General features: G+C 38.3%; 1 protein-coding gene across 1 annotated transcript in view; it reads left to right on the plus strand.

Moving 5' to 3' along the window:
* The first annotated feature begins 552 nt into the window (after nucleotides 1-552).
* Nucleotides 553-26,820, plus strand: part of unc5a (unc-5 netrin receptor A) — a 183,618-nt gene continuing 157,350 nt past the window's right edge. Inside the window, exon 1 of the mRNA XM_081383127.1 lies at nucleotides 553-1,038. Within this exon, the coding sequence (XP_081239253.1) occupies nucleotides 948-1,038 (91 nt within the window). The 5' untranslated portion in view covers nucleotides 553-947. The remainder of the gene's footprint in view (nucleotides 1,039-26,820) is intronic.

Here is a 26,820-nt window from a genome sequence, read left to right on the forward strand (position 1 = left end):
GTATGCATTTATTCTTCTGCTGAACACAAACAAAGATATTTAGAAGAATATGGGCAACCAAACAGTTGATGGGCCCCATTGACTTCCATAGTATTTTTGTATACTATGGAAGTCAATGGGGGTCCATCAGCTGTCTGGTTACCAACATTCTTCAAAATATATTCTTTTGTGTTCAGCAGAAGAAAGAAATGCATACAGGTTTGGAACAACTTGGGGGTGAGTAAATGATGACAGAATTTTCTTTTTTGACTGAAATATCCATTTGACACAAAATGGCAACGTGTTTAATTAACTTTTTTTTGGGGGGGGGGGGGGGCTTTACCAAGATTTTTTGCAGCCACGACTAAACGCTATAAAACTTTCGTAAAAGTGTGATAAATTGCCCCGCTCTCGTCTGTTTAAACACTAAGCGGTTTGTTTAAATCACTTGTTCACTTACATGACGCGTCGTATCCAAGGCTCTCCACACTCCGTTCCAGTGAAGGGGCCGGACTCCGCTCCGGGTTTTGCTCCCTCACTGCTCTATACATCGCGTCTCCTCACTCCTGCATTGCTGTAGCAGCAGATGTTCGCGCGCTGAAGCCAATACACCGTTCTCTTTACCGGAGCAAGTATTCTGCAGCGGAGAGTGAGAAGACGAATAAGAGTGAGGACGTTTGCGCTCTCTCTCTCTCTCTTCACACGTCTGGAGTGTGTGTGTGGGTGAGTGAGCTGAAGAAATTAGAGTGGCGTCTTTATTTACCACACCTGTGATGCGCTGCTGTCTCTGAGCAACGAAGACGCACTGATGGCCAAGGTACAGGAAGAGGATACGTGTTGAAAAAGGACTTATAAATGCGCTGATCGGTGTAATATTGCAAAAATTAAACCCAGCCATAAAGCAGATACTCCTCGCAGCTCATTCAGTTGATATTACTGACTTAAACTTGAACAAGAAGGTGATAAAGATGCCGTTACACCTGGGTCCCTTTGTCCGCTGGAGATCCGGGCTTGTACTCACATGGATCTGCTTGTTTTCGTCCGGATTTACCTTCATTGGTGAGTTTAATTAATGTTTAAACGTATCTTTCAGTTGCGACTGATAAAGCCATGTGTAAGCAGGGCGTAATTGCTTTACACCCAGCAGCCGGCTCCTTTTGTGATGTGGTTTCACGAATAACAACAATATAATATTTCACGGTGTTCACTTGTATGCGAAATATGTCATTTGATCCAAGTTGCGATATTATTGCTACTTTTAATAACCAGACCGCGAAGAAACAAACGTGAAGAACCTATTTAAGAACTTGAACGTGCAGTAAGTTTGATTGACATGTTTCTGCGAGCACGAGACTCACGGCGCGAGCAAGACACTGTTCCAACAAATACGAAGGCTACAGAAAACCAAGGGTTTGTGTAATTCAAAATGACCAGAAATGTAAGCCATAGGCTTTAAACTAATAAATAAGGTTGAATATTGCACCCTGTATTGCATGTTACATTTCCGTGAGCATCAGCTTGAATGAAGTAGACACGCGCACATTTCCACGCGGCGACATTCATCCGTTCTTGCTGCATTGGCAGTGTTTTTGACAGCTTTGCGAAGTACAGTGAGCTCTGGCGATCATTGAACGGTGCAGGGCATATTTGTTGTGTGCAGATATATAAAATGAGATAAATCATGTAGTCGTGGTCAGCTCAGTGGAAAAGAACGTGCACAAATAATCGTGTTCTCCTCCCATCACACATCTTGCACTTGTCTTGGCTACCCATTGTAGCCATACAAAGGAAGAAGTACAGCTTTACTTGACGTTTAAAGCTTTAATAATTATGAAACGTTCTACATTTATGTTCATAATGAACACTTGTTTTATACATATATTTGCCAAGCCAGCAAAATGCCACATTGTTAGGTTCTCAAATAATCACTCTTTGTTACTTCTCCCACAACAAAAATTAAGTCTTGAGCATTTCTAAAATACCCAGCTTATGTGTTTCTACATAAGAATCAGTGTGGATATGCATATAAAGATTTATTTGTTGCATCTTTTTAATGGGGGAAATGTATTGCAAACCTTTGTTTACTGTGTTGTCATTGTTTTTATGCACATTCATACTGAAAAAGGAATGAAACAAAGAATGTTGCGTATTATAATAACATCAAATAGCATATTAACCTGTTGTCAATGCCTGGACATAATTACAGTTACAGAATCACAATCGTCTAGTGCAGTGTTTCCCAACCAGGGATGCGTGCAGCCCAGGGGAACTTGGATTTTTTTCCTTTACCGAACCTATAAAACAGAAATTTAAGGATGTTTATAGGTTAAAAATAATGCATAATTGATTTGATGTACACATGATTTTAATAACCATTTTAATAATATCATTAATGATGATAAATTATGTCCAGTGTCAGTTGAAATGAACTCATTTTGGGGTGCATTTGGTATAGATGAAGGGGTGTGGATGACCATAAAACAAAAAAGATTGGGAAACACTGACCTATACCCACAACACGTTTGCATTGACCAGTTTGGGCTTGCCGAGATTTGTATTACATTGTGTCAAGAGAGTAAGAGAAGGAAGGTAGGTCTTGGCTGTGGGAAACATGACTGTGGGAAAGTTGGGTTGCGCTTCTGGAGGTCTTAGAGTAATCATCACCATAGAGCCCAGCTGGAGACCGCTGATGAGTATCCAGAGAGCACCGTAAAAAAAAAAATTCTCACTTGGCTAATATTGTTTTCCCTCCTCTTCGCTGTGGACAGAGGGCTAACTTGTTAAATGTTGTGTTTTTAGTCTTGCTTTAGGAAACACTATGTTAGGGAACTGAATTAAGAAGGTATTTTCTTGTGAATTCATTAGAGAAGGATTTCACACAAATTAAGACGAGGTAAAGTGACAGAAAGAAATACAGTTCCATTTATTCAAACGTCCCTTCAAATGAAGCATTTTCTTTTACATCATGGCGTCATGAAAAATGCCCTGCACCATCTTTGCATGCTCTGTTTAATTTGTCAAGGACACTTATCCAGCTTCGCTTCCGAGTGAAAAAAGATCAGACAAGAACTTTCTCATTCTCCAGACTTGTAAAGATGAGGAAATGTAAATTGGATGGAGGGGAAATTATGGAAGCACATGTGCTCACTGACATTGTTAGTCCGAAGATCACACAAGGTGCTCTCGCCAGGGAGAAACATGCTGACGGTGAATTTTCCTATATATATATATATATATATATATATATATATATATATATATATATATATAAAAAGCCAACTTGTCTTTCCCCTGAAACATAATCCGGTCAAAAATAAAGGTCGCCCTGTCAGTCTTCATCAGAGAGAGCACAAGAGACAGAATATAGCTCTTCCATGAACAATGTGCTGCCTTCAGGGAGCTCAGCTACCGTTGACCCGACAGGAGGGTTTTCATCAGTCTGTAGACAAAAGGAATCAGCACATTATGTTTGTGGTGTGTGTGTGTGTGTGTGTGTGTTTTATACTTTAAGCCTGTGTTAGTGGCTCTATTGGTCTTGCTTCAGGATTTTATGTTGACCCAATACAGTACCAAAATTATTTATTGTAGCAAAGTAAACCAAAATATTCTTATTCTAATACTGTTTTTTTTTTACACAGAAATACATACCATCATACATGCTGTTAATATGCAACATTATTAAAGGAATAGTTCACTTAAAAACGAATTGGGTCGATCAACTGTTTGGTTACCGATATTCTTCAAAATGTCATCTTTTGTGTTCAGCAGGAGATAGAAATTCATACAGGTTTGAAACAACTCGAGTAAAAATTATGACAGAATTTTCATTTTTAAGTGAACTATTCTTTTAATACGAAAACAAAAATCAACAATAAAAGACATGGAATTGGAAACGGTTTCTTTATTTTAAATGTTGATAAGCCCACATTGATTTTGCTATCCTAACTAAGCACTGTTACAAAGTTTATTGCATTTTCTCATGCCTCTAGCTTTGATGGCAAAACACCCATTTTATCGAACAGAGCTGCAATCCTAAAGTTGTTTATTTGTGGTTAAATTGTACTTAACAAAAATTGTGTATAGTTTATACAGGAATGTATTCATGTTAAGCATACTTCAGCTTCATCAAATTCAGTGCACTATCTGAAAGTACAGTAATCCAGTCATGCAATCAACTCGCAGTAAAGTATGGTTGTTTGTTTGTTCCCAGCTCTTTGGAAAAAGAGATATGTAATGGGTTTGCTGTTTTTTCTTTCTGTGTGAGAAAGAGGCAGGGGATTTTTGTGGTTGAAGTTTGTGGTGGGCTTGTCTCAGAGATTTTTGGCACTGGTGTGAGTGTGCTTGGTTGTTCACTGGAAGGGTTGGGTTCTGGGGTGCAGTAAACTGAGGCTTTCTTATGTGGGTAAGAAGCTTTTCAAAGGCCCCTCAGACCCCAGAGATGTGATTTTACTCTAATGTTTTGGATTATTGCAATTAGGATGAAGCTAGCATTTTGGTGGTCTTGTCTTTTGTTAGGTTTAAATCAATTCAACTTTAATATTTAAAGTTGAATGTTATTTAAGCCTTGAACTACTAAACCATACCAGATTGTCACTATAGGGTTTTTGGACTATTTTCATGGTGATGTGCATTTCTAAAAAGGACAGAGAAATGTGGAAAACGATTTTTGCCCTTTTGCTTGTAAGATATAAAGTCAAATGATGGATGTAAAGAGAGGTCTCTGTTATACTAACCAATTAACTTTTCATGATGTACAAGAACCAAAAAAATCAAGCAATAGAAAATTTCAGAGAAAAATGAAAGATTAGAACAGATTAATGTCTGAGAGCAGTGTTATTTTGGAGTCGCAACAAGCGCTCCGAAGCAGAATGTAATTAAATCCATTTTTGTTGTTTCATTTCACTCTTTGCCGGCCACATTGCAATTTTTACAACAGCCTTATCCTGTTTTCTTTTTTCTTTTTTTTAAATGGAGGGTATATTTCTACCACTCACACAGTTTCTACACATATACTGTATATAATATACGTTGAGCCGTATTTGATTTTGATGAATGGAGAGGCATGAAATGGTGTAACAGAGATGAGGAAAAGGCAAACAGTGTAAGTCAACAGCAGCTGGCTTTCCATAATCCAAGAGCATGTTCCATTTGATGACAAATGTGGTCTTTTCTTATCTCGCGGTGCTATATATGTCTTCTCCATAAGTGTCAAATGCAAATAGGGAAAGAAAGGCGAGGCAGAGAAAATGAGAAAGTGTGACACGAACCTTTGGGGTGGGGGAAGTCTCCCATCAGACTGCATCAGATCTCGGAAATGTGCCCTTTCGCTTCACTTAAACACTTGTAGACTTCTGTTAAAGGGGTGACTTGGTGTTTTATATATATAAAATATACTGTATATATATACTGAAATATATATATATATATATACTGAAAAAAATGATTTGTTGAATTTAATACATGTTTTTAATTTGATTTTAGTAACAATTGATTTTAGTTACATTTAAACAAATGCATTAAGTGGAACTAAAATTTAAGTTCAAATTAATGCATTTGTTTAAACGTAGCTAAAATCAATAGTGTGCAACCACTTACGATACATTATTTTTTTTTTATTCAACAATTTTTTTTCTTGATAGATAGATAGATAGATAGAGATAGAAAAAAAAAATAGATAGATAGATAGATAGATAGATAGATAGATAGATAGATAGATAGATAGATAGATAGATAGATAGATAGATAGATAGATAGATAGATAGATAGATAGATAGATAGATAGATAGATAGATAGATATAGATATAGATAGAAAAAAAATATAGATAGATAGATGGATAGATAGGAAAAAAAAATTGAAAAAATATGTGTGTGTATATATTATATATATATGTATGTGTACCGGCCAAAAGTTTGGACACTACTATTTTTAATGTTTTTGAAAGAAGCCCTTTATGCTCATCAAGGCTGCATTTATTTAATCTAAAATACAGAAAAAAAAAAATGTAATATTGTGATATGTTTCTACAATTTGAAATAATGGTTTTCTATTATTATATACTTATACCCTTTGATACTTTTTTCAGGATTCGGAGTTAAAAAAAGAACATAATTTATTTAAAATAGAAATATTTTGTACCAATATACACTAGTTCAAAAGTTTGGGGTCAGTAATATTCTTTTTTATCTAATTTTTTTAAGAAATTAATTGGCTATTTTTAATCAGCAAGGATGTGCTGCTAAATTTATCAAAAGTGACAATAAAGACTTATAAAAAAAATTCTATTTTAATTAAATACTGTTCTTTTTAACTTTTTATTCATCAATGAATCCTGAAAAAAGTATCACAGGTTAAAAAACAACTGTTTCTAACATTGATAATAAATCAGCATATTAGAATGATTTCTGAAAAATCATGTGACACTGAAGATTGGAGTTATGGCTGTTGAAAATCCAGCTTTGCATCACAGAAATAAATTATATTTTTTAAAGTATATTAAAATAGAAAACCATTATTTTAAATTGTAATAATATTTTTCTGTATTTTTGAACAAATAAATGCAGGCTTGATGCACATAAGAGACTACTATTATAGTAGGCTACTGTACTATTATACTATTGCTGCATAATTATCAAAAAAGTCCTTTCAGGTCACCATTTCACAAGTTGTTGTCTGCCTACACTTCACATAATAGGCCTGTAGGCCTGGGCTTCATTTAACCAACTATGATAGTTTGATCAAACGGTAAACGGTGTATCAATATGCATAGACTAAATAAAAAGTGACTTTAATACTACTTACCATTAATGTGACTTTTGGTGCTGGTTACAGGCTTCAATGAATTATGTAATATTTAAAAATATGTGATTTTTAATTGAATCGACACACTACCTTTTATTATTGAAAAAAACGTTTAAAAATTGTTTATTCCTTCCTGCCGTCAAGCCATGTACTTACCAGAATAACTATATATTTGGTTTGAGAGCATCGGTTCCTGAGCAGACTGTGGAATACATACGTTTAGTGCATTTTCATTTTAAAACGCATAACTTTTGCTATGGTTACGCCTGCCGTGTACACACACTACTCTGGAGTTTTAGACCCTCGTCCGAAGCAAGACGCACAACTTGACATAAGTGACGTGACCTATAGCAACGCATTGTGGCAAAGACACCGACCTCAGATTGACAGAAACGTAAATAAACGTGAATTTAGGCTACTTTAGTTTTGTACACATTGTCATGTTAAATATAATCAAATGCATTTTGTTTTATTGACCACAATATTATCTTTGATATTTGTTTGAGAAGGGCACTTTTGATTAATTTTGAAAAAGGGCAGCCCCCCCCCCCCCCCCCCCCCACCGCACGTGCCTGATTTCATTATACTGTAGTAGATGTTTATGAGTGCTGTATTTATTTTTGGAATGTCTTAAAAGATGTGAAATGGATTTTTCCCCCTGTCTGTTGTCTTTCATCACAGGGCAGGATAGCAAAGATTTCAAAACAAATGCAGCCACCATGGACCCTTTTCACAGACTGGGATGACGTGTTTCCACAGTTCCAAGTTTAAAAAAAAAAATATGAACATTTATTCCAATATACTTTGTGTTGTATTGTTGCACACTTGTCAGGAAAGCGAGTGAGAACGCAATCAAACACAGTTTTATCAAACTGTACATCATCAATAACAGTTCTCTTTCGCAATGTTAGAAGGATTGCATATTAACAATGAACCATATTAAATTTTCATTAAATTACAGAAAACTAGTTAACACTGCTGCACAAGTGTTTCAAGTGTGCTTTCATACTAGGTTCGATTAACCCCCTCCTCCTGGATTGTGTTCACATTATATTATTTGGATCCAAACCACGGTGCATTTGCATAATCAAAGCAACAGCAGCTTGTTGCTTGGTAACAACGACGCAGGAGAAGGCGACAAAATGCATAGCGTTGCTCACCTCATTTTTATATTTAGATTTTTGAACCTTTTGGTTTCATTTTCAAAGTGTCAGCACATAACGCCACTTGTGTCTATCTGCCACTAAAGTACTGCAAATGCTCTAAAGAATGCAGGAGTCCATTTCTGCTAATGGCCACATTCTCTCTGCTTGCAGTGTCAGTCACACTTGTCAGGAAAGCGAGTAAGAACGCAATCAAACACAGTTTTATCAAATTGTACGTCATCAATAACGGTTCTCTTTCGCGATTTAGAAGGATTGCATATTAGCAATGAACCATACTGGAGTTCATACCTCAGACGACCTTTTTTATTCAGACTCGGGTACGGTTTGCCGGTGCGCACCTGAAAACAGCATTCACATCATTCAAAAGAACCGAACTCTGACGCCAATGAAACCTGGATGCTAGTGTGAAAGCACCCTAATACAACAGCTGATCTTTCTCTATTCTGATCAATGTAATCAGTGTCTGTATTTTTAGAAATAGGATGGAAACTCTATAGTGAATGTTTTCTTTTGCTTTTGGGGCAAATGGGAATGCAAAAATTCTTTGTTGTAGTTTGCGTTAACAATTCTAGAAGTTTTGATGACTGAGAACTATGATGACTTCCACTTCTGAGAAACCCAGAAATGTTAAAAGAGCATTTTTGAAATGAACGTGAATGCTAACGGATGCTTTCTCCAGACCCCTTTGGTCCTATCCTGGGCTCCAACACCTGCTCCTTCCTGCAAGCGTTGCGACGCCCTTCAGAAAGGATGCGGTCAGCAGGAGGAACCAAAGATCAGCGCTGTCACCAGAGAGACTAATCGTGTTCTTCCCTGAGGTGCTGTCAGTGGCCAGAGAAAGCTGGAGTACTGTTGACCTTGAGAGCAGATGCCTTTAATGTGCAGACACTGCTTCTCAGCACATTGTGAGCACTAGAGTCTATGAAAGCCTTGGGTGAATGCCCCTCCCCGAAGAGATAAGAGTGCATTTCCCAAGGTGCTTTTGGCTTGACTCGCAGACTGCAAGATCTAAGTAAGATCTGTCCGCTTTAATGATGTACCATTTGCTTGAATACTCAATAGACTCAAGCACTTTGCCTCATACCGCAATAGTAATGCAACAAAAGCGGGTATTTTTTTTCTCCAACTATTATTACTCCATAGGGTTTATTCAGTGGCAACGGCGAACATAAACATGAAAAATTTCCTGTGTCGCTCTGCTTGCTCTCAGCCCATCTGTGGTTCATCAACCAGCATATTTAAGGTTGTTTGGGGATGCTCTTCATTCTCCTGTGATCAATAACTCTCTAACTGTTTAATTGGCCATCAATCAACGACAGAGTAGAGTTAAACACGGAGGTGCTCAATCCCCGCCTTTTTAAGTCCTCCGGGGCCTTTTGTAGCCGTTAAGTTTGTCCAAGTTGCTTCCAGAGCTTTGTTATTTGTATGCGCCGTGCAGCAGCAGCAGCGGCAGCGGCAGCACAGGAGACTTCCAGAGGGCTTCCACGAGGGAGCGTTGTCTTGACTACTACCGTGATGTAGATAGAACGCTCTGCCAGCCCATAATACAAGTAAGGGTGGAGCTTTCTTTTGAACTGCATAACTGGTCTCTTAGACAAATGGCTAATCTGGATGAGTTTCGTGCAGCTTAATGTACTCTTGACCATTGAGTTCTCTGAGTTCAAAATGCAAAATTGTCTTTGCTGTTCTTGGCTAATTATAATCATGAAGGCAAACATGCTTTTCTGGGATTCAATGTATTAGACCTCTGGGTATTAAGGCAAAGCTTTTTTGTCACTAAGAGATATTGATATTGGAGGTGATTGAGGTTCCTTTGTGAACTTTGATTTTTGCATTTGGAAGGAGAGGAGGTTCAAGAATGTTTAGACTCTATGACTTTTTTTTGCTCAGGGTAATGGATAAAGCTGCACGATTAATCGTTAAAAGATTGCAATGTTGATTCAAACACCCATGCAATCTTATTCCTAAATGACATCAATCCGCCTGTGTTCATTAAACCTTTGACAAGTACGATCAAGACAAAAATTCAAATCCCAGAGAGAGCAGTTGTCATGTATGAAACAGCTTCACCAGTCTTTTCAACCACACAGTATTGTTATATTTGTTACAAAATTTCATATCACAGAAGAACTTGGATAAAAGTTTATAGTTTGAATATAAAAACTGCTTTGTTACACCACCAGGTGGTGACAAGGGACTGAATGATTCAATGACAAATCATTTTTTTAGCATTCAAGAGATTCATTCAGAAACGCTGATTCATCCAGTAATGAAACAAGTGAAGTATTTAGCTGCATCCTTTGAAGGACGCATACTTCAAAGGCCACGAAGCTCGAACCAGTAGTGTTAAATTGGACAGTCTAGCCTATGAAGGTTTGTTCTTGTCACCTAGCAACTGTGACAGCTGCCATTGAGTGATGGTATCATTTGATATGGATTTAATGGAAGTTATATTAAACTCTGAAAACAAAACAGGGTTCACAAACTATCTGAATATGCTCACCATGAATATGTTCTCCATTTCTGTGTTTAATAAAGAGTATAAACTATATCTTTAACCGCTTTAAAGGTGTGTTTTTTTTTGTTTTGTTTTTTTACATTTGTATCATTTGATATTTGAGTAAGTTGAAACCCAATACTTCTGTCTTCTCAAAAAATCCTGTCATCACTGGCACTGTTTCACGGGATACGAAGGATACATTTGGAAGGCCGTATTGAAGGAGCCTTCGAATTGGAACAGCCTTCGTCGTGCTGCTGTGATGCAGTCGGCCTTCGAAGGATGCAGCTTCTGAATTGGGAGGCAGCTTTTATGAGAGTCATTGAACCATTCTTTCAAACCGTTTTTTTTTTTTAATTTTTTTTTTTAAATGATTCATTCCGATTCATTCGTGATTTTTCAATCTATCCAGAATTGTGCAACTCTAGTTATGGATTTGAAAAACAAAATAGTATAACATAAGTATTAAACTTCAGTTTGCAATATGTTCCGGCATTAATAATACCTAAAATAGTGAGTTCCCAAATAAGAAATCCCAAATGTATGCTAAATTATTAAATGTCGGACATATTTAGTTTTAAGACTTTATAAACAAATATTTTTTTCTCCATATAATTTTTTTGTGGTTATATCTGTGACATAAATCTGTAATAAAGTGATGCATAATGACAGTACTTGTGATAACTGTTGTTATGGTTATCACCATAAAGAGGGTGGGGTCTGTGATCAACTACTCGAGCAACCACATAGCAACAGTCTTTAGAAACACTCAGAATGCTTTAGGAACAGCATAGCAGCAAGCCATGCCATTTTTTGTTGTTCATTTCTTTGTTGTTCATTTCTCAAAAGTAGTTCATTTCTTTGTTGTGTACGAAAGATTTCCATGTGGCATATGTAACATAATATAAACAACAGTATGTTGGCATGTGTGTTTTAGCATTAGCATGTGATTGTTCGAGCCTGGCTCAAGTCAATACAAAGTACCTCAGGCAGGCTGGAGGTGGTGAACTCTCTAATGGCAAGGATATTTGAGGGCGGGTTGGCTGAGAGGCGGCCAAAACGTGTCCTCTTGAAGTGATGATGTTGACAGGGAAGACGACCTATTGACCTTTGCTCATTACGTTCATATTCCATGCAGTTGCGCCTCAGGCTGGCAATTTTAACTGAGTCAACACTGGCCGTGGCTCAGCCTTCACTCATCAAGGGAACTCAAAACATCTGCTCACCCTTTTCAGAGACAAGAAGGATTTTTAAAATCTGGATATTTAAAATCTGAATATTTGATTTTTACACTTTGCTGACTTCTGTAACCCCACTCTATATTTTAGTATTGACATTTTGTGGTTTTAAAATAACATTCTTAAGAAATAGCCTTTCTGGAGGCTGTACCCTTACTATATGGTAACCACAGTACTGTATCTACCACTATACTACATTTATTGTTATTGTTTGCAGTAAAATGATGGAAATGTGGTATTAGCCACTACTGTCATGAATAAACCGATAAATAAAACCGAATCTAAAAGCTTCTTGTGGAGTGTCTTTTGTGCCAGCTCCAGATACCGTGTAAAAATGCAATGTCGCATAAAATTGAAGTTTGTCGATTTCTTGACAATCAGTGCCGCGTTGTTTCCTGTCAGCTTACTGAGCTGTTTGCCAGAATCAACAAGCAATAGCCCAAACGAATAGTTCTATAGCTCTGTTTGTTCTGACAAATGTCTAGCAATGGGGGAAACAATTTTCATACTGTAAAAAACAAAACAAAAAAATTGTTTATTCAGTGTTTATTATGGACACAATGTTCATATTAAAAAAAATTAAATATATCAGTACATAATAAGGAAGAATTCGGTCACAAATGTAACATTTCAGTATGTTATTTGAAATGTTCACTGAATATTAACTTATAATTTTGTTTAAATAGTTTTATATTTCTGTATTTATAGGCCTGGTATCACAGACAGGGCTTAAATTAAGCCAGGATTAGGCCTTAGTTAAATGAGGACATTTAAGTAACTTTTATAAACATGCCTCCTAAAAAAACATTACTGGTGTTCATCTTGAGGCAAAACAATGGCACTGACATATTTTAAGATATGTCAGTACAAGTTGCTTTTAGTTAAGACAGCTTAAACATGCATTTTAGTCTGGGACTAGCCTTAAACCTTGTCTGTGAAACCAGGTATTAATTTCATTGTTTCATATTTTATTGAGATGCTGTTTACCAAGCTTAAGGCTTTCACGAAAATAAATGTGACTTCTTGGGATACATATTTTAGTGATATCTGGGACTTTTCATGCATGGTACAGTAGTCCAAAAAATATTTATAAAAGCTATCATTTATTATGTTTTATCAGTAGAAAAATAACAGTAGTAACTGGTATTTTGGCTGAAGCTACCATGGTAATTATTTTCTGAGGGTAAATGTCAGCATCACACCTTAGTATTTGTAATGACAGTATATTTATTTGGAAAACTAGCATGCTTACTACTTCCTTTGGCAACCATTTTTATTAGCAACCTCTTGCTTGAGAAAAGTGTGTGGGTAAAACATTTCATTTTCTTCCCTTTACTTTAACAGAGAATAATATGATGCCAGCTCTCGCGTTAGGCTCGGTTTGTGTGTGAAATGTGGTCGCAGTGGACGAGATTTCAGATTTCAGAAAGACAAAGAAGTAGCATTTCTTGGCAAGGACATTAGGAGCAGTGAAGCTGTTGAAATAGATTTAAGACTCTATGCTTGTATAATTAATCATGACAGAATTGCTCATTGTGGGACTTTGCACTGCCTATGGAATTGAATGAATACTGTAAATGTGTCATTTACTTTTTCATTTAAGCCTGTACTTTTTTTAATCCCTGAAAGCACAGGATTTCAGTATGTTTCAAAGACCTTTAAAGGTAGTCCTCTCGTCGCTTTCTTTTGTTTATAATAACCCAGGGGGCTCATTAGTCTTACAGTCGTTCTTTAGAGACCTGACTGTTCGTGCCTCTGTGAAATGGCATATGGAGACAGTCAGTCCGTGTATTTACTGTAAGTGTGTGTGTGTGTGTGTGTGTGTGTGTGTGTGGTGGTCTAAAAGGACTTTGATTGTATTATTTCAGCCATAAACATGTTTTCTGGTTCATTTACAAAAAAGGATGAACTCAGGTTTGCGTTTTGTACTCGTGCATTTTGAATGAGCTGTAGTGAAGGATGTGTCTTTTAGCACTGAGAGGAAAACGGTGAGATTCTTACAAAATCAACTCTTGAGACTGGTTAAATGTAATTTGAGTGCTACAACCTTTCTTGACCTCTCCTAAACAAAGCCAAACATATCAAATACATTTTCAGTGTAAATCTCACACATTTTCAGAAATGGCCTGCTGAGGTACTGCATGTTCAGCCAGAGTCTCTTGGGGCAAAAGGATCTGAGAGCTGGATCATATAAATTAACAAGGCCTTCTGTTAATTTCTGCTCTCACTGCAGAAGTGAACCTCTTTCAAGCTTTATGTGAGGTGTCTGAAACCCTTGGATATGATGTCACTGCAATAAAAGGCTGTACAGTGCCAAACTCTTTATATTATGTCACATCCTGTCCTTAGAGGACAGCATGCCATCTTGCTCTTCAAGTGATTGTCATACATCTGTAGCACATTTTAAATTATAATATTTAAGTGCAGTGCAGAAATGCAGTGTTAATAATGATTAATGCATACTGGAGAAAGTGAGGAAGTTTGCCAATGTAAATGGATTTTTGTTGTTTTTAATAACTTCAAAGCCTTAAAGGAATATTCCTGGTTATTTACAACTTAATGTTTATTTTAATCGTTGATTCGTGCCGCTGTCAGCTTGCCTGCAAGGCTTCCAGTAAGTGCATTACATTGAAATGATTGCTTTGGTAATTGACAGCATGCCACAAATGCTGTCCTTAGACATTAAGCTGAAGTTAACCCGGAATGTTCCTTTCAGCTTCAGTCATAGTCTATAAACAAGATGTTGCCAGATGGTTTACAAAAGACAATTCTTTGAATTTATTCATATATTTTTTTTAGGTCTGTGAAACTATTTACAACAAACCTTAGCAGGGTCAATCTTTATCAAAATTGTCATTCCGAACTTTTTTTTTTTCTTTTGTGGAACATAAAAAGGGAATTTTGAAGTTTCATAGTGACCATGTCAAACACCAAAAATAACAAACAAAAACCATAAAAGCACTTTGAAAGTGGTTCGTAAGTTATACAGTACTCCTGTCTTCACTTTTGTGTCAAGAACATAATAAAACATTTTCAACTCAAATTTATTCCAACTTCAGACTCACTCTAGATTTTAGTTCTGACACTATGTAGTTTTTAAATGATAAAAGTTTTGGCAGGAATTCTTTTTTTTTGGAGATTCTACCATGAGTTTGTCATAGTAACCACAGTTTTTGACACTATGCTTCAATCAAGAGTTATTGTTAACCGTAAAATTATGGGAGTTTTGGGATTGTTTTTTTTTTTTTTTTTTTGTGCCAGGAACAGAATGAAATTTAAGTTTTTCTCTCAACCTGGCCTGAATAGAGAATAACATTTCAGAGCTGTGGCAGAGATAACGTACTCGGTTACTAACGTAACCTCGGTTCTCTCTAGAGAGAGGAACGAGTACTGCGTAGAATACGCTAGGGGAAAATCCTTTTCCACGAGAATACTGAAGCCAAAAAATTATCCTTTAATTTTGTATTAATGTAAAACGCGTTGCTGCAGCATACAGGCATAGGCGAGACAGCTCGCGCGCCTATTGGCTGGTCTGCTGTCAACTGCTTGAGCCTATCGAGCGAGACCTAGAGTGACGTCATACCCAATGAGGGCGCTTTGCGCCCTCTGCGTCACGTCCCGCCGAAACGGGCGTGGCTTAGGTCTATAAATATTGCTCGCGGGCTCATATCTCTGATTTTTCACAGTGAAGCAACCAGAGTGCGTGCATGCACGGCAGGATACGCAGTACTCGTTCCTCTCTCTAGAGAGAACCGAGGTTACGTTAGTAACCGAGTACGTTCTCTTACGAGAGATTCTCTCGTACTGCGTAGAATACGCTAGGGGAACCTAATGTAAAACGCCGTGTGTGCTGGGATCTGACACCATAGACTCAAAGGGCGACAGCCCGGAGTTCATATAGTGCACAATCACCTAGGGGACTCACAGGGAATCCTGGAAGAAGAGGGGTTTAGCCACTATCTTCCGTATATGGCAGCTTAGAGCAGCACTGCTATTCACAATAGCCGTATAACTCAAGGCTGACAGTGTCAGTTTAAGAGATTTGGCCGTACTAGACCGACAGTAGCCTGGCTTGTAGTGCGGGAACCTCTAGGTTGTAAAACCTTCTAAATGTAGACGGAGAGGCCCAGCCTGCCGCCATACAGATATCTTGCAAGGCAATCCCACTTGACCAGGCCCACAATGAAGCCATGCTTCTCGTGGAGTGCGCCCTGACACCCAATGGGCATTGCATGCCCTTGGTTGTGTAAGCTAGCGCTATTGCGTCCTCTATCCATCTGGATAGGCTCTATTTCGAAGCGGCTAGTCCCTTAGAACGCCCGCTGAATGAAACAAAGAGCTGCTCCGTCTGTCTGAAGGCAGACGAGCGAGACACATAAGCTCTTAATGCCCTGACTGGGCAGAGGAAGCTTTCATCCTCATTTACTTCAGTGACCGGTAGGGCAGACAGGAAAATGACCTGTGCCCTAAACGGTGTATTGAGGGATTTAGGAACATAACCGTGCTTAGGTTTGAGTATAACCCTAGAGTCATTAGGCCCAAATTCCATGCACGTCGCGCTCACTGAGAGCGCGTGAAAGTCCCCTATGCGCATTCACTGAAGCGAGAGCCAGAAGAAACGGCGTCTTGAACAACAGGTGTTTAAGATCAATCTTCTGCAAGGGCTCAAAATGATGACCTTTCATGGCTTCCCGTACCGTAGAAAGGTCCCATATAGGGACTGTGGGAGGTCTGGGAGGATTCAGTCTCTTAGCTCCTCTAAGGAAGCGAATGACTAAATCGTTCCTTCCTATTGACTGGCCAAGTGTTGTCGTAGAGAACACTGCTATGGCCGCCACATAGACTATGAGCGTGGAAGGGGACCTGCCCTTATCCAGCAGCTCCTGTAGGAAGGAGAGAACCTCCGTCACTCCGCAATTCAGGGGTGACACGCCACGAGCTGTGCACCAGCCAGAAAACACCGACCATTTGGAGGCGTAGAGATGTCGCGTAGACGGAGCTCTGGCCTGCGTGATCGTGTTTAACACTCCCTGTGGGAGGTCAGCGGGTACCCATTGATGGTCCACACGTGAGGATGCCAGATCGAGCCGTTGGCTTGAGAAAGGATATCCTTCCTCAAGAGGCACTGGCCACGGGGCGGTGCTTGCTAACTGCACCACAACTGGGAACCAAGGTTGGCTCGTCCAGAGCGGCGCTACAAGCAGCACTGAACATCCTTCTTCCCTGATCCGTTCTACCACCTGGGTCAGGAGGGAGACAGGGGGAAAAGCGTAGAGAGGACGGCGAGGCCACATGTGGGTCAGCGCGTCCTTGCTTTTCGAGAAAAATTCTGGACAGTGAGCGTTTTCCTGAGACGCGAACAGGTCTACTTCCGCTCTGCCGAATTTCTTCCACAGCAGCTGTACTGTCTGTGGGTGCAAAGACCATTCTCCTGTCGGAACGTGGTTCCTGGACAGTCTGTCTGGTCCTATATTCAGGAGCCCTGGCACGTGCGCTGCTTTCAGCGAGAGCAGGTTGCTGCGAGCCCATATCAGGAGGCGTCTGGTTAGCTCGTACAGGGACAGGGACCTGAGGCCACCCTGGCGATTTATGTAGGATACCACCAACACGTTGTCTGAACGTACTAGGACGTGGTACCCCTTTATCAGGGGACGAAAGCGCGTGAGCGCTTTGCTCACTGTTAACATCTCGAGGCAATTTATATGAAGGAGCTTCTCCTGTTTTGACCATTGGCCAAAGAGCGGTCTGCCTTCGAGCAGCGCTCCCCATCCTGAGGCGGATGCGTCCGTGGACACCACCATCAGTCTCGAGGAAGTCCCCAGGCTTACACCTGAGTGGTACCCGTCTTTTGCCCCCCAAGGGTTCAAAGCTGCAATGCACACTTGATTGACCTTGAGGCGAAGCCGACCGGAGGCCCATGCTCTGTGAGGCACTCTCTCTCTGAGCCAGAACTGCAGTGGGCACATGCACAGCAGGCCCAACTGGAGAACTGATGATGATGAGGCCATCAGACCTAGCATCCTTTGAAATTTCTTGAGAGGAACTACAGCGCCGCAGCGAAAGGAGCCGACTGCGCGCTGAATGTCCAGTGTGCGCTGAGATGACAGGCGTGCTGTCATTGACAGCGAGTTCAGTTCTATTCCCAGAAAAGATATAATCTGTCTGGGGAATAGCGAACTCTTTTCCCAGTTTACTGTGAGACCGAGATTCTCGAGGTGATCGAGTAAAATGGTTCTGTGCTCCACGATCTCTGAGTGAGATTGGGCTAGAATCAGCCAGTCGTCCAAATAGTTCAGCACTCGTATGCCCCGGAGCTGCATCCATGCACTTCGTAAATGTACGGGGTGCCAGGGACAAGCCGAAAGGCAGGACTGTGTACTGATATGCCTGGCCCTCGAAGGCGAATCTCAAAAATCGCCTGTGACGTGACGCTATCTGTATTTGAAAATACGCGTCCTTTAGATCTATTGACACAAACCAGTCCCCTCGGCGAACATGTGCAAGGATTTTTCTGGTCGTGAGCATCCTGAACTGACATTTCATAAGCGCTCTGTTCAGTTGCCGCAGATTTAGTATGGGTCTGAGACCCCCGTCTTTCTTGGGTACCAGGAAGTATCTGCTGTAAAGCTCCCCTTCGCTTTGAGCTTGAGATAAGGGTTCTATAGCCCCTTTGCTCAGTAATTTCAGAATTTCGGCTCGAAGTAGATGTGCTACTTTCGATTCTACCGTGGTCTCAACGTGTGGCGGCGAGGGCGTCGGCGAAACTGTAACGAATAGCCTTCTTTTATGATGTTTAGCACCCATTTCGAAACCCCGGGAAGCTTCGCCCACGCGTCTACACGGGTAGCTAGGGGCTGGGTGCGAAGCGCGCTCTGATCGGCTCGCGATACAGCGGCTTCGGTGAGCTGTGACATAAGTGTCGCGCTCATGACATCTGAGGCAGGGGGCGCGCTGAGAACAGCGGGCAGAATGCCCGCGCTTGACTCCTCTGTGGTGGTTAATCGAGAGGGGGAGGGCTGGGCGAGTTCCATTGGAACTGTCATGTCTGTGCTGTATTGCTGATTACTATGAATTAGTAAGTAAAGTTTCTTTAAAATATATCATTGTGTTCCGTGGCAAAAATAGCATACAGGTTTAGAACAACATTAGGATAAATAATGTCAGGATGTTCATTTTTGGGTGAGCTATTTCTTTACATGTCTCTCTTTCTCTGAGATGTCTAAAAATATCTGTAGAGTCCACCATGACCTACAGTATGTAGGCAGCCTTTAGTTTGTGGTTTGCTGCTATTTTGAAAACAATTAAAGTTTCAGCCCCAGACATTCACAGCTTCTGGTGTAAGAAACATTTCTGTCTTGCATTCTGCGAAGAAGCGTCTTCATTGAGAGCTCTATGAATCATCTCCTTTCTTCTTTCCCTGACTCACTGTGGTTGCTGAAGACTTCACCATGCTGGGAAAAGTAGAGGTGTCCTGGCACTGTCTCAGTCTCAACGCAGGCCACCTAATTACCCAGCCGAAAGCATGCTGCTTCACCCCTCTGAATCATTACATTAAATCTTGCACTGTTAAATGCATACACATTCGTTTCTCCTAGTAGTCAAACACTCTGTATAGGTGTTTTGATGCCAAATCAGGTTATGTATAGCTCAGGTGATAACAATCTCAGCCTCTCATTCATGAATTAACCCAGAGTACAAAGAGCTTTGAGATTCACTGGTGCTTCACAAATGTTCTCTATTGTAGCTGTTTGGCTGACTTAAACATATGGTGAAAAGCCTTTTATTCAGCCTTATTCAGAGATTGTGTTAAGGGTTTTAATGTAGTTTAAGTGTAGCCTAACTGTTTCAAAAGCATACTTGGCTACTTTTTACTTTTACTTGTACTAGAAATCTTGGCACTCAGTGAAAGGCCCACCTTTCAGTTAAAATAGCTGGTCACCTTTTTATAGAGAAATAGATCAAATCGTTTTTTGTGTCATTTCAGCTAATGTATGATACCATTATCATAAGATTTTTATTTTTCAAGACTCGCCTCTGTGTTTCTGATTGGCTAGAATATGAGTGCTGCATTCAGAAACTTTTTTTGCTGTTTAGTGTAGTTTTATGTCTTTAAAGCTTTTATTTATAATGTACTATATTTAAAATATTTGCAATTTATTTACTTTGCACTACCATTCAAAACATTTTTTTTTTTTTGAAATTAATACTTTTATTCAGGAATGATGCATTATACTGATCAAAAGTGACAAAACATTTGTTACATTTATAAATGTCTTCACTTTTTCAAATACAGGCTGTTCTTTTGAACTTTCTATTCATCAAAAAATACTGAAAAAAAGTATCACTCTTTACACAAAAATATTAAGTGCCACAATTGATTACAAAACTGAGTAAAAATAAGATTTTTTTCTTAATCAACAAATCAGCATATCACAATGGTTTCTGAATTATCATTTTAAAGTATATAGGCTATACTTTTGCATTCAGTATGTAGGCTATACTTTTGCATTCAGTATGTAGGCTATACTTTTGCTGTTTCTAGGCGAATTAGGCGGTTGGGAGATCCCACCAGTTGGAGGGGGTGCCAATGAGCGCCAAGCATTTTTTTTTAACACGTGTTAAGTACGTTTAAGCTGAATATTAGCATAAGAAAGATGGAGTTTTTGAAATTTTATCAGAAATACAGTGATTAGAAATCCAAATATTTAGTGCATAGAAATGAGTGATGGGTGGTATGGGGGAAATAAAACATTGAACATTTGTGTTGGGTAGGCTAATCATTGCCACAACCACAGCTTCGAGAACAACAACAGCAAAAAAAAAAGTCCATCCAGAAAACCAAATAAAGTTTTCTGTTAACATGTAGAAATAAAATCTAAAGGTCAGTAATACCTACATCTACTTTTTTATAAAATATTTTAAATCATATCATTCTAATCAAATGCATCGATCACCATATAAGCTGTAGGTAAATTATAATCCGTATGAAATTGATTTTAAAAGTTTAAAACATACTGGTAATGTCAGTAAAACCTTTGTTTCATTTACATAATAATAGTGCAAGGTTCACCAAATTCAACGTTTTCTGTGGTATTATTTCTTATTATAGCCTAAGTAGCCCATTTTGTATTTATTTTTTGTTTAATACATCTTGCACCTAGAGGTTGATGGGCTACTATTTAAATACACACTAAAATAATTTTACAGTGGAGCACATTTGATTGACATGGATTGAACACGGAGCAAGGTTTTTTCAAGGGTGTGTTCACTTGTAGTTCGGTTCGCTTGGTTTGTTTGGTCCGAGCCAAAAAAAAAAAACATTTAGGCTTGGTCCGTTTAGCGTTCATATTGGCATTTTAACACAGAGCCTAAAGATACTGAACCTAAAGGCATTGGCATATGTTCACAACCTGATTAGTCTGCTTTTATTACATGTATTTCACTCGTTGTATGTGCGTAGCCTACATATGATGGTATTTTGACCAGCCGAGAACTTATGAAGTGCTTATTAAATGTGTAAAGGAGTCAAAACAGCAGCAGGAATCCCTCCATCACACACACAAACAATCTGCTGCGAGGAGACGCGCTTCTGATGGCTGTACTGAACTATGACGAGAAAAAACAGGTATGCTTGAGCATTCTGTCCTTTTAGGGTCGCATCTTGTGACGACATGTCCCGTTTTTGGTTCATTTAGATGTCTTTGGTCCGAGTTGCGTTCATATTTCATTCGAACCACACCAGAGTTCGTTTGGAAGTGGACCGAGACACATCTTTTCAGTGGTGCACACCATGGGTTTGGATCATTCAAATGAACCGCACTAACTAACAGTGCAATCGCACCAGGGTTCGTTTTTCATCAAACCAAACATTCCAAGTGTGAACACACCCTTACTGGTGATAGGGCGGAGAGACAAATGGCCATCCAGTAAACTGGAAAAGAAATCAATTTAAGAACAATGTGTTCTGATTGGGACTATTAAGAACCATGTGTTCTACTGCGCACTTGAAATCTGGGAAATCAGATTTTTTCATTCCTAAACAATCTCTGCACTTTAGTGTTACTATGACAATCATTTGGACGTGCGACTTCAATCATTTACTTACATAAAGAAAATAATTTCACTGCTTAATAAGAAAAGCCTATAACTTGTAAAAAGCATCAAATCAATGCTTAGAAGGTTTTTAGCGCAATTTTCCACCGGACAAAATTGCGATGTTAACTCATGATTTCTGTTCTGCCTGTGCGCACCAATCTTGCACTTTTATCTACTCCTTTTGTAACTTTTGTAACCTGTAACTTAAATGTTGTTCAAGTCATATTTTCTTAGTTTTGTTCATGGGTTTTGAGATTGGATTTTTACCCAGTATAGGCTCTTATTACTTCTTATAACATTTTATAGACTGCCATCATTATTGGTTTTTGCTTCATTAAAAAGAGCCACAATTCCTATTTATGTGGAGAATCTAAATTACATTTTTGAGAGGTGTGGTATGACTGATTCAGATTTGCTTCAGGAGTTTTGATGTTGTTTGGCTAAACACCACACTGCCAGCGATGATAAATTACATTTTTGATTAATTCTGCTTCTTTTTTTTCTTCTTTTTGTCATTTACATGGGCCACTTTGTACCCTCAACAACTCTCCTACTTGGATTTACTAGAAAGTAGTAAAGGATTTGTCTCAACCAAACATGAGAGATTTGTCCTGGGTTTAAAGGATATGGAATTAAAAATTGGACTCTGAAACGAACAGGAATGAAACACAAACCCTGTCAGTTTTATAAATGATTTACGATTTCCCATAGGCCTCTCTCTTACCTACAAGCTTCAGTCTAAGTCTAACAAGCACATCTTACCTTTCAGATTCTATTAAGTTAATCAATGCCATACATTAGCTATCCTTTTGCATTAGATGAGACAGTGTCTCATACGGTGGGAGAGGGATGTAGGATAGTTTGCTTTATCTTTCTTTTCTTGAGCCACTCTGTGCTCTTTTAATGAAAGTAGCTGCTTACAAAACATATCAGGGATTTTATCAAAGGTATACAGCATCACTGTATAATGTTGTTCAACCATTAAGATTTTGGCTACAAAATAACATTTTGCCATCACAGTAAGATTTCAGACTATATTAGAGCCAACTCTTTGAATGTGTTAGATGGCACCGATATAAACAGTCTTCAGTCCTGTTATCTCCTGCCTGGTAATCTTATCTAGATATAAAAATACTGAGCTAATCATCACATTTCTAAGTATTGTGTAACTAGTTAAAAAGTTTAGATTTGTACGTCTTTGACTAATGTTGGAATTGATTTAAATGAGATCAGATTTTTGTCTTTTCTCAGTTGTACTTGCCATGCTTCAGGCTAGGGATGCTATCGGATGATAATACCATCACACTTTGATTGTATAATTTGGTACTGTGTTATTACCATGGTATTTTAAAGAATATCATTGTATGAGGTATACATTTGTGTTTTTAGTATTTATGTTCCTCATTGGAATCTGCAACGGAATTAGAACTCAAAATCAAATCAAAACTGCCTAATGTTACAAAATGAAATGTCGACCCAGGATGAGGTATAGGACTGTGCGAGCTTTAGAGGTGTCGATGGAAGTGATCTGTACCATCTATGTTTTTATTATCGTTCTGAATCCGATCCAGAATAAGTCTTTGACAAAAACGTCATAAAAAAAAAAAAATGTATTTATGTATTTTTGTTTTTTTTAAAGCAGAGAGTCTTTTCTTTCTTTTTATAAGTTGATTTGCATACATCAAAATGTTCTGGGGGCCATGAAAATGATAAAAAAATGTTGACGCTGGCTGGCAACTTTGTTCAAAAACGCTGGCGGGGAAAGAGTTCAGTACTCTTCTCTCCATTTTTTTTTTTTTTTTGATGATTTATTTAGATTTTTTATTATATATTCAGGGTGAAAAAAAAAGTAAGTAATCAAATAAATAAACAGGCATAAATAAGTAATAATAACAACAAAAATAAAAGACATGACTTAACACATTTTACAATGTTGAAATCCATTTAGCAGAATTCTTTTTTTTTTCACAAAAAAATTAGCACAAAAAACATCTGCAGATTGCATCTGTACGGAAGCGTATTGCATTCACTTGAGGAAAAAAATCTACTCTGTTTTTCTGAATTAATGAGTTAATTATCTCAGAATTACGAGATAATTTTTCATGAATAAAAAGAATTCTGAGATAATTAAGTCATTGATTCAGAAAAACAAGCACATTTTTTTAAATAAAAAATGATCTCATAATTCTGAGATAATTAAGTCATTAATTCAGAAAAACAGAGCAAATATTTTTATTTCAAGAAAAAATTATCTCAGAATTCTGAGTTAATTAAGTCATTAATTCAGAAAAACAGAGCAAAAAAAAATTTATTTATGAAAGATTATCTCGTAATTCTGAGATAATTAACTCGTTAATTCAGAAAAACATAGCAAAAAAAAATTCATGAAAAATTATCTTGTAATTCTGAGATAATTAACTCGTTAATTCAGAAAAACAGAGTAGATTTTTTTTCCTCAAGTGAATGCAATACGCTTCCGTACATCTGGGCCTGCTCATACTAAAACAGATTTTGATCTGCAGTTTGTTGAAGATCTTCAGACACAATCTAATTAAAACCAATGTTCTGCTTTAATGTGGGTTTATAAGAAAGCATTTGATTATACCTTCTTTTTTTTTTTGTTAAACAGTGATTTTTATGTTGAGACATGTCATATGATAATTAGCGAGTATTCCTGGAAACTGCTAATCTACTACTAAGACAACCATTTTTGGCAGAGGCACAATCAGTCAAGATTTGTGATCGCTTGATATTGAGAAAACCTCTTAAGACAGCAAAAGAATAGTATAGCATTGTTCTGCCATTCATATGTCATGCCTGTCTGCCTGGTTGAACAAAAACCAGTCATATTCCAGTCCATTTCCTCCCACGTTTCCCTCCAGATCTCAGGACAGCAGGAGTCAATGTGATTCTTTCCCCCTAAAGAGCTGCTAAAACATGTCTATGGGGCGATATCCCTCAAATGCTGAGATATGCCATTTTTTCCTCACCCTAGAATTTTTCATTCTTGCAGATCACTCTGTGAAAAGGTGTTATTTGACAAAACATTAATCAACTCAAAGGTGTGTGATATATGCTGAGTCTTTGCTATCACCTCTTACCAGGCCTTGTAGAAGCTGTCTTATCATATTAGCCAGCCACTAGACAAAATTGCCTATGTGTTCCTTTCACATGGCATTAATTTTTCCGACAAAGGCTGTGTACAGAAATAAATAAATAAATAAATAAAAATCCTGTCAATACAGAGTAAGGGTGCATGTCTCTAATTTCGCCCAAATTCCCTCAGTGTGTTTAACAAGTGAAGTTAACATTAAGCAAACTATGGGTCGTCTAGACCGCAACCCCTCCCTCCTTCACCCGTCTTCTGTCCTCGACTTTTGGTCACACAATTAGCTGTCCTGTTTGAAGGAGCTAGAACAAAGGTGATCCCTGCGAGCCAAAGTCAGAGGCAGTGACATGTGAGAAGGCTGGTGACACACTTATGGCTGCAGGCTGCTTTCTTGACCAGAGAAGTCGCTGGCTGTCAGTACCCATCACTGTCTGGCACCGCACTAATGGCATTTCCTAATAGTGTTGTGTGGAACAAAGGGCGGATTTACAGGGGCGAAATCACAAAGATCCTCTCTATTAGACCATCCGCCTTTGTTTGTGCTCCCACACAAAGGTGTGGCCTCAGACATGGAGACGTGGTGGTGACCGAGAAAGGGGACGAGAGAGAAAAGGGCAGAAAATAAGGAGCATAGGCTCAAGCTCTAATTTTCAGTGGCAGTTTGCTCACAGGCTGAATGTCCTTAAAGGCACAAGTGCAGAGATGCAGGTGCAACCAAGCCAGTGGTGTGGGTGTGTAGAAGAAAGAAAAAAAAGCATCAGAACATTTTCTAAGACAAAGAGTTTTCTCTAAGTCAGACTTTATAGGTGAAGTGAGTTCTGCACCAATAGCGGCCAGTTCCCGTTATTTTCAATTGTTTAGACACCTCCAAACTTTTGTTTGACATTGGTTGAAACAGTTGTAAAATAAACAGATTGCAATTCCATTTGGAGCCTCTAGTGGTGTTGAAACTGCATTTGCAATGCATGAAACTTAATTCATAGCTATATGTGATATATTTCTGATCAAAGCGAACTGTATTATTGTAAAAAAAAGCAAAGATTAATTCTCACAGAAAATTTTAAATGTAATTTCAATTTTAATCAAGAATTATAGGCTGTACCTTGAGTGTGTGTGTGTGTGTGTGTGTGTGTGTGTGTATATATATGATCATATTACATTGCTCAACTTTTTTGTTTTAGACATTTAAAATCACTGTTCAACTATAAAAACAGTATCTAATATATGTATAGTATACACACACACACAGGAACTTTTATGGAGACTTCCAATAGACATAGTAATTTTTATACTGTACAAACTTTATATTGCATATTAATGCTATCCCTAAACACAAGCCTCACAGAAAACCTTCTGCATTTTTACATTTTCAAAACCTAATTTAGTATGATTTATGAGCTGTTTTTCTCATGGGGACCAGAAATGACTGTTATTATTATCATCTCAGGGCTCCAGACTAACTTTTCCACTGGTTGCACTGGTGCTACCAACTTTCTCAGTTGGTCGCACCAGCATATGATTTGGTCGCACCTTTTTTTTTTTTTTGCTACATGCCATGGGATTAATAAATGCATGCTGATGAATAGTGGTCTTAATCTGCATACCCTAGTTTTGCACTGATGTAATAAGACTGACAGTGACACAAGACCTCATGTTAGCAAAAAATTAATCTTTTAACTCTAAAAAAAACTAATAAAAAAACATTTATGTTCTTTAATGTTTGATTATAATTTTATTGTATTCACATAGGGATGGGAATTGATAAGATTTTATCAATAATAATGCCACTGACGATTCTGATTAATGATCCGATTCTTTAACGATTCTCTTATCGATTCTTGATAGCACTGTGTGGAAAAATGTAGTCAAATGCTTTTCAAAAAAACAAGTGGTTTTATTTATTTTAAAGCTTAAAGGTGCATTGCGCAAGTCTCTG

The sequence above is a fragment of the Scardinius erythrophthalmus genome (assembly GCF_964197995.2).
Source record: "Scardinius erythrophthalmus genome assembly, chromosome: 13".
NCBI classification, from domain to species: domain Eukaryota; kingdom Metazoa; phylum Chordata; class Actinopteri; order Cypriniformes; family Leuciscidae; genus Scardinius; species Scardinius erythrophthalmus.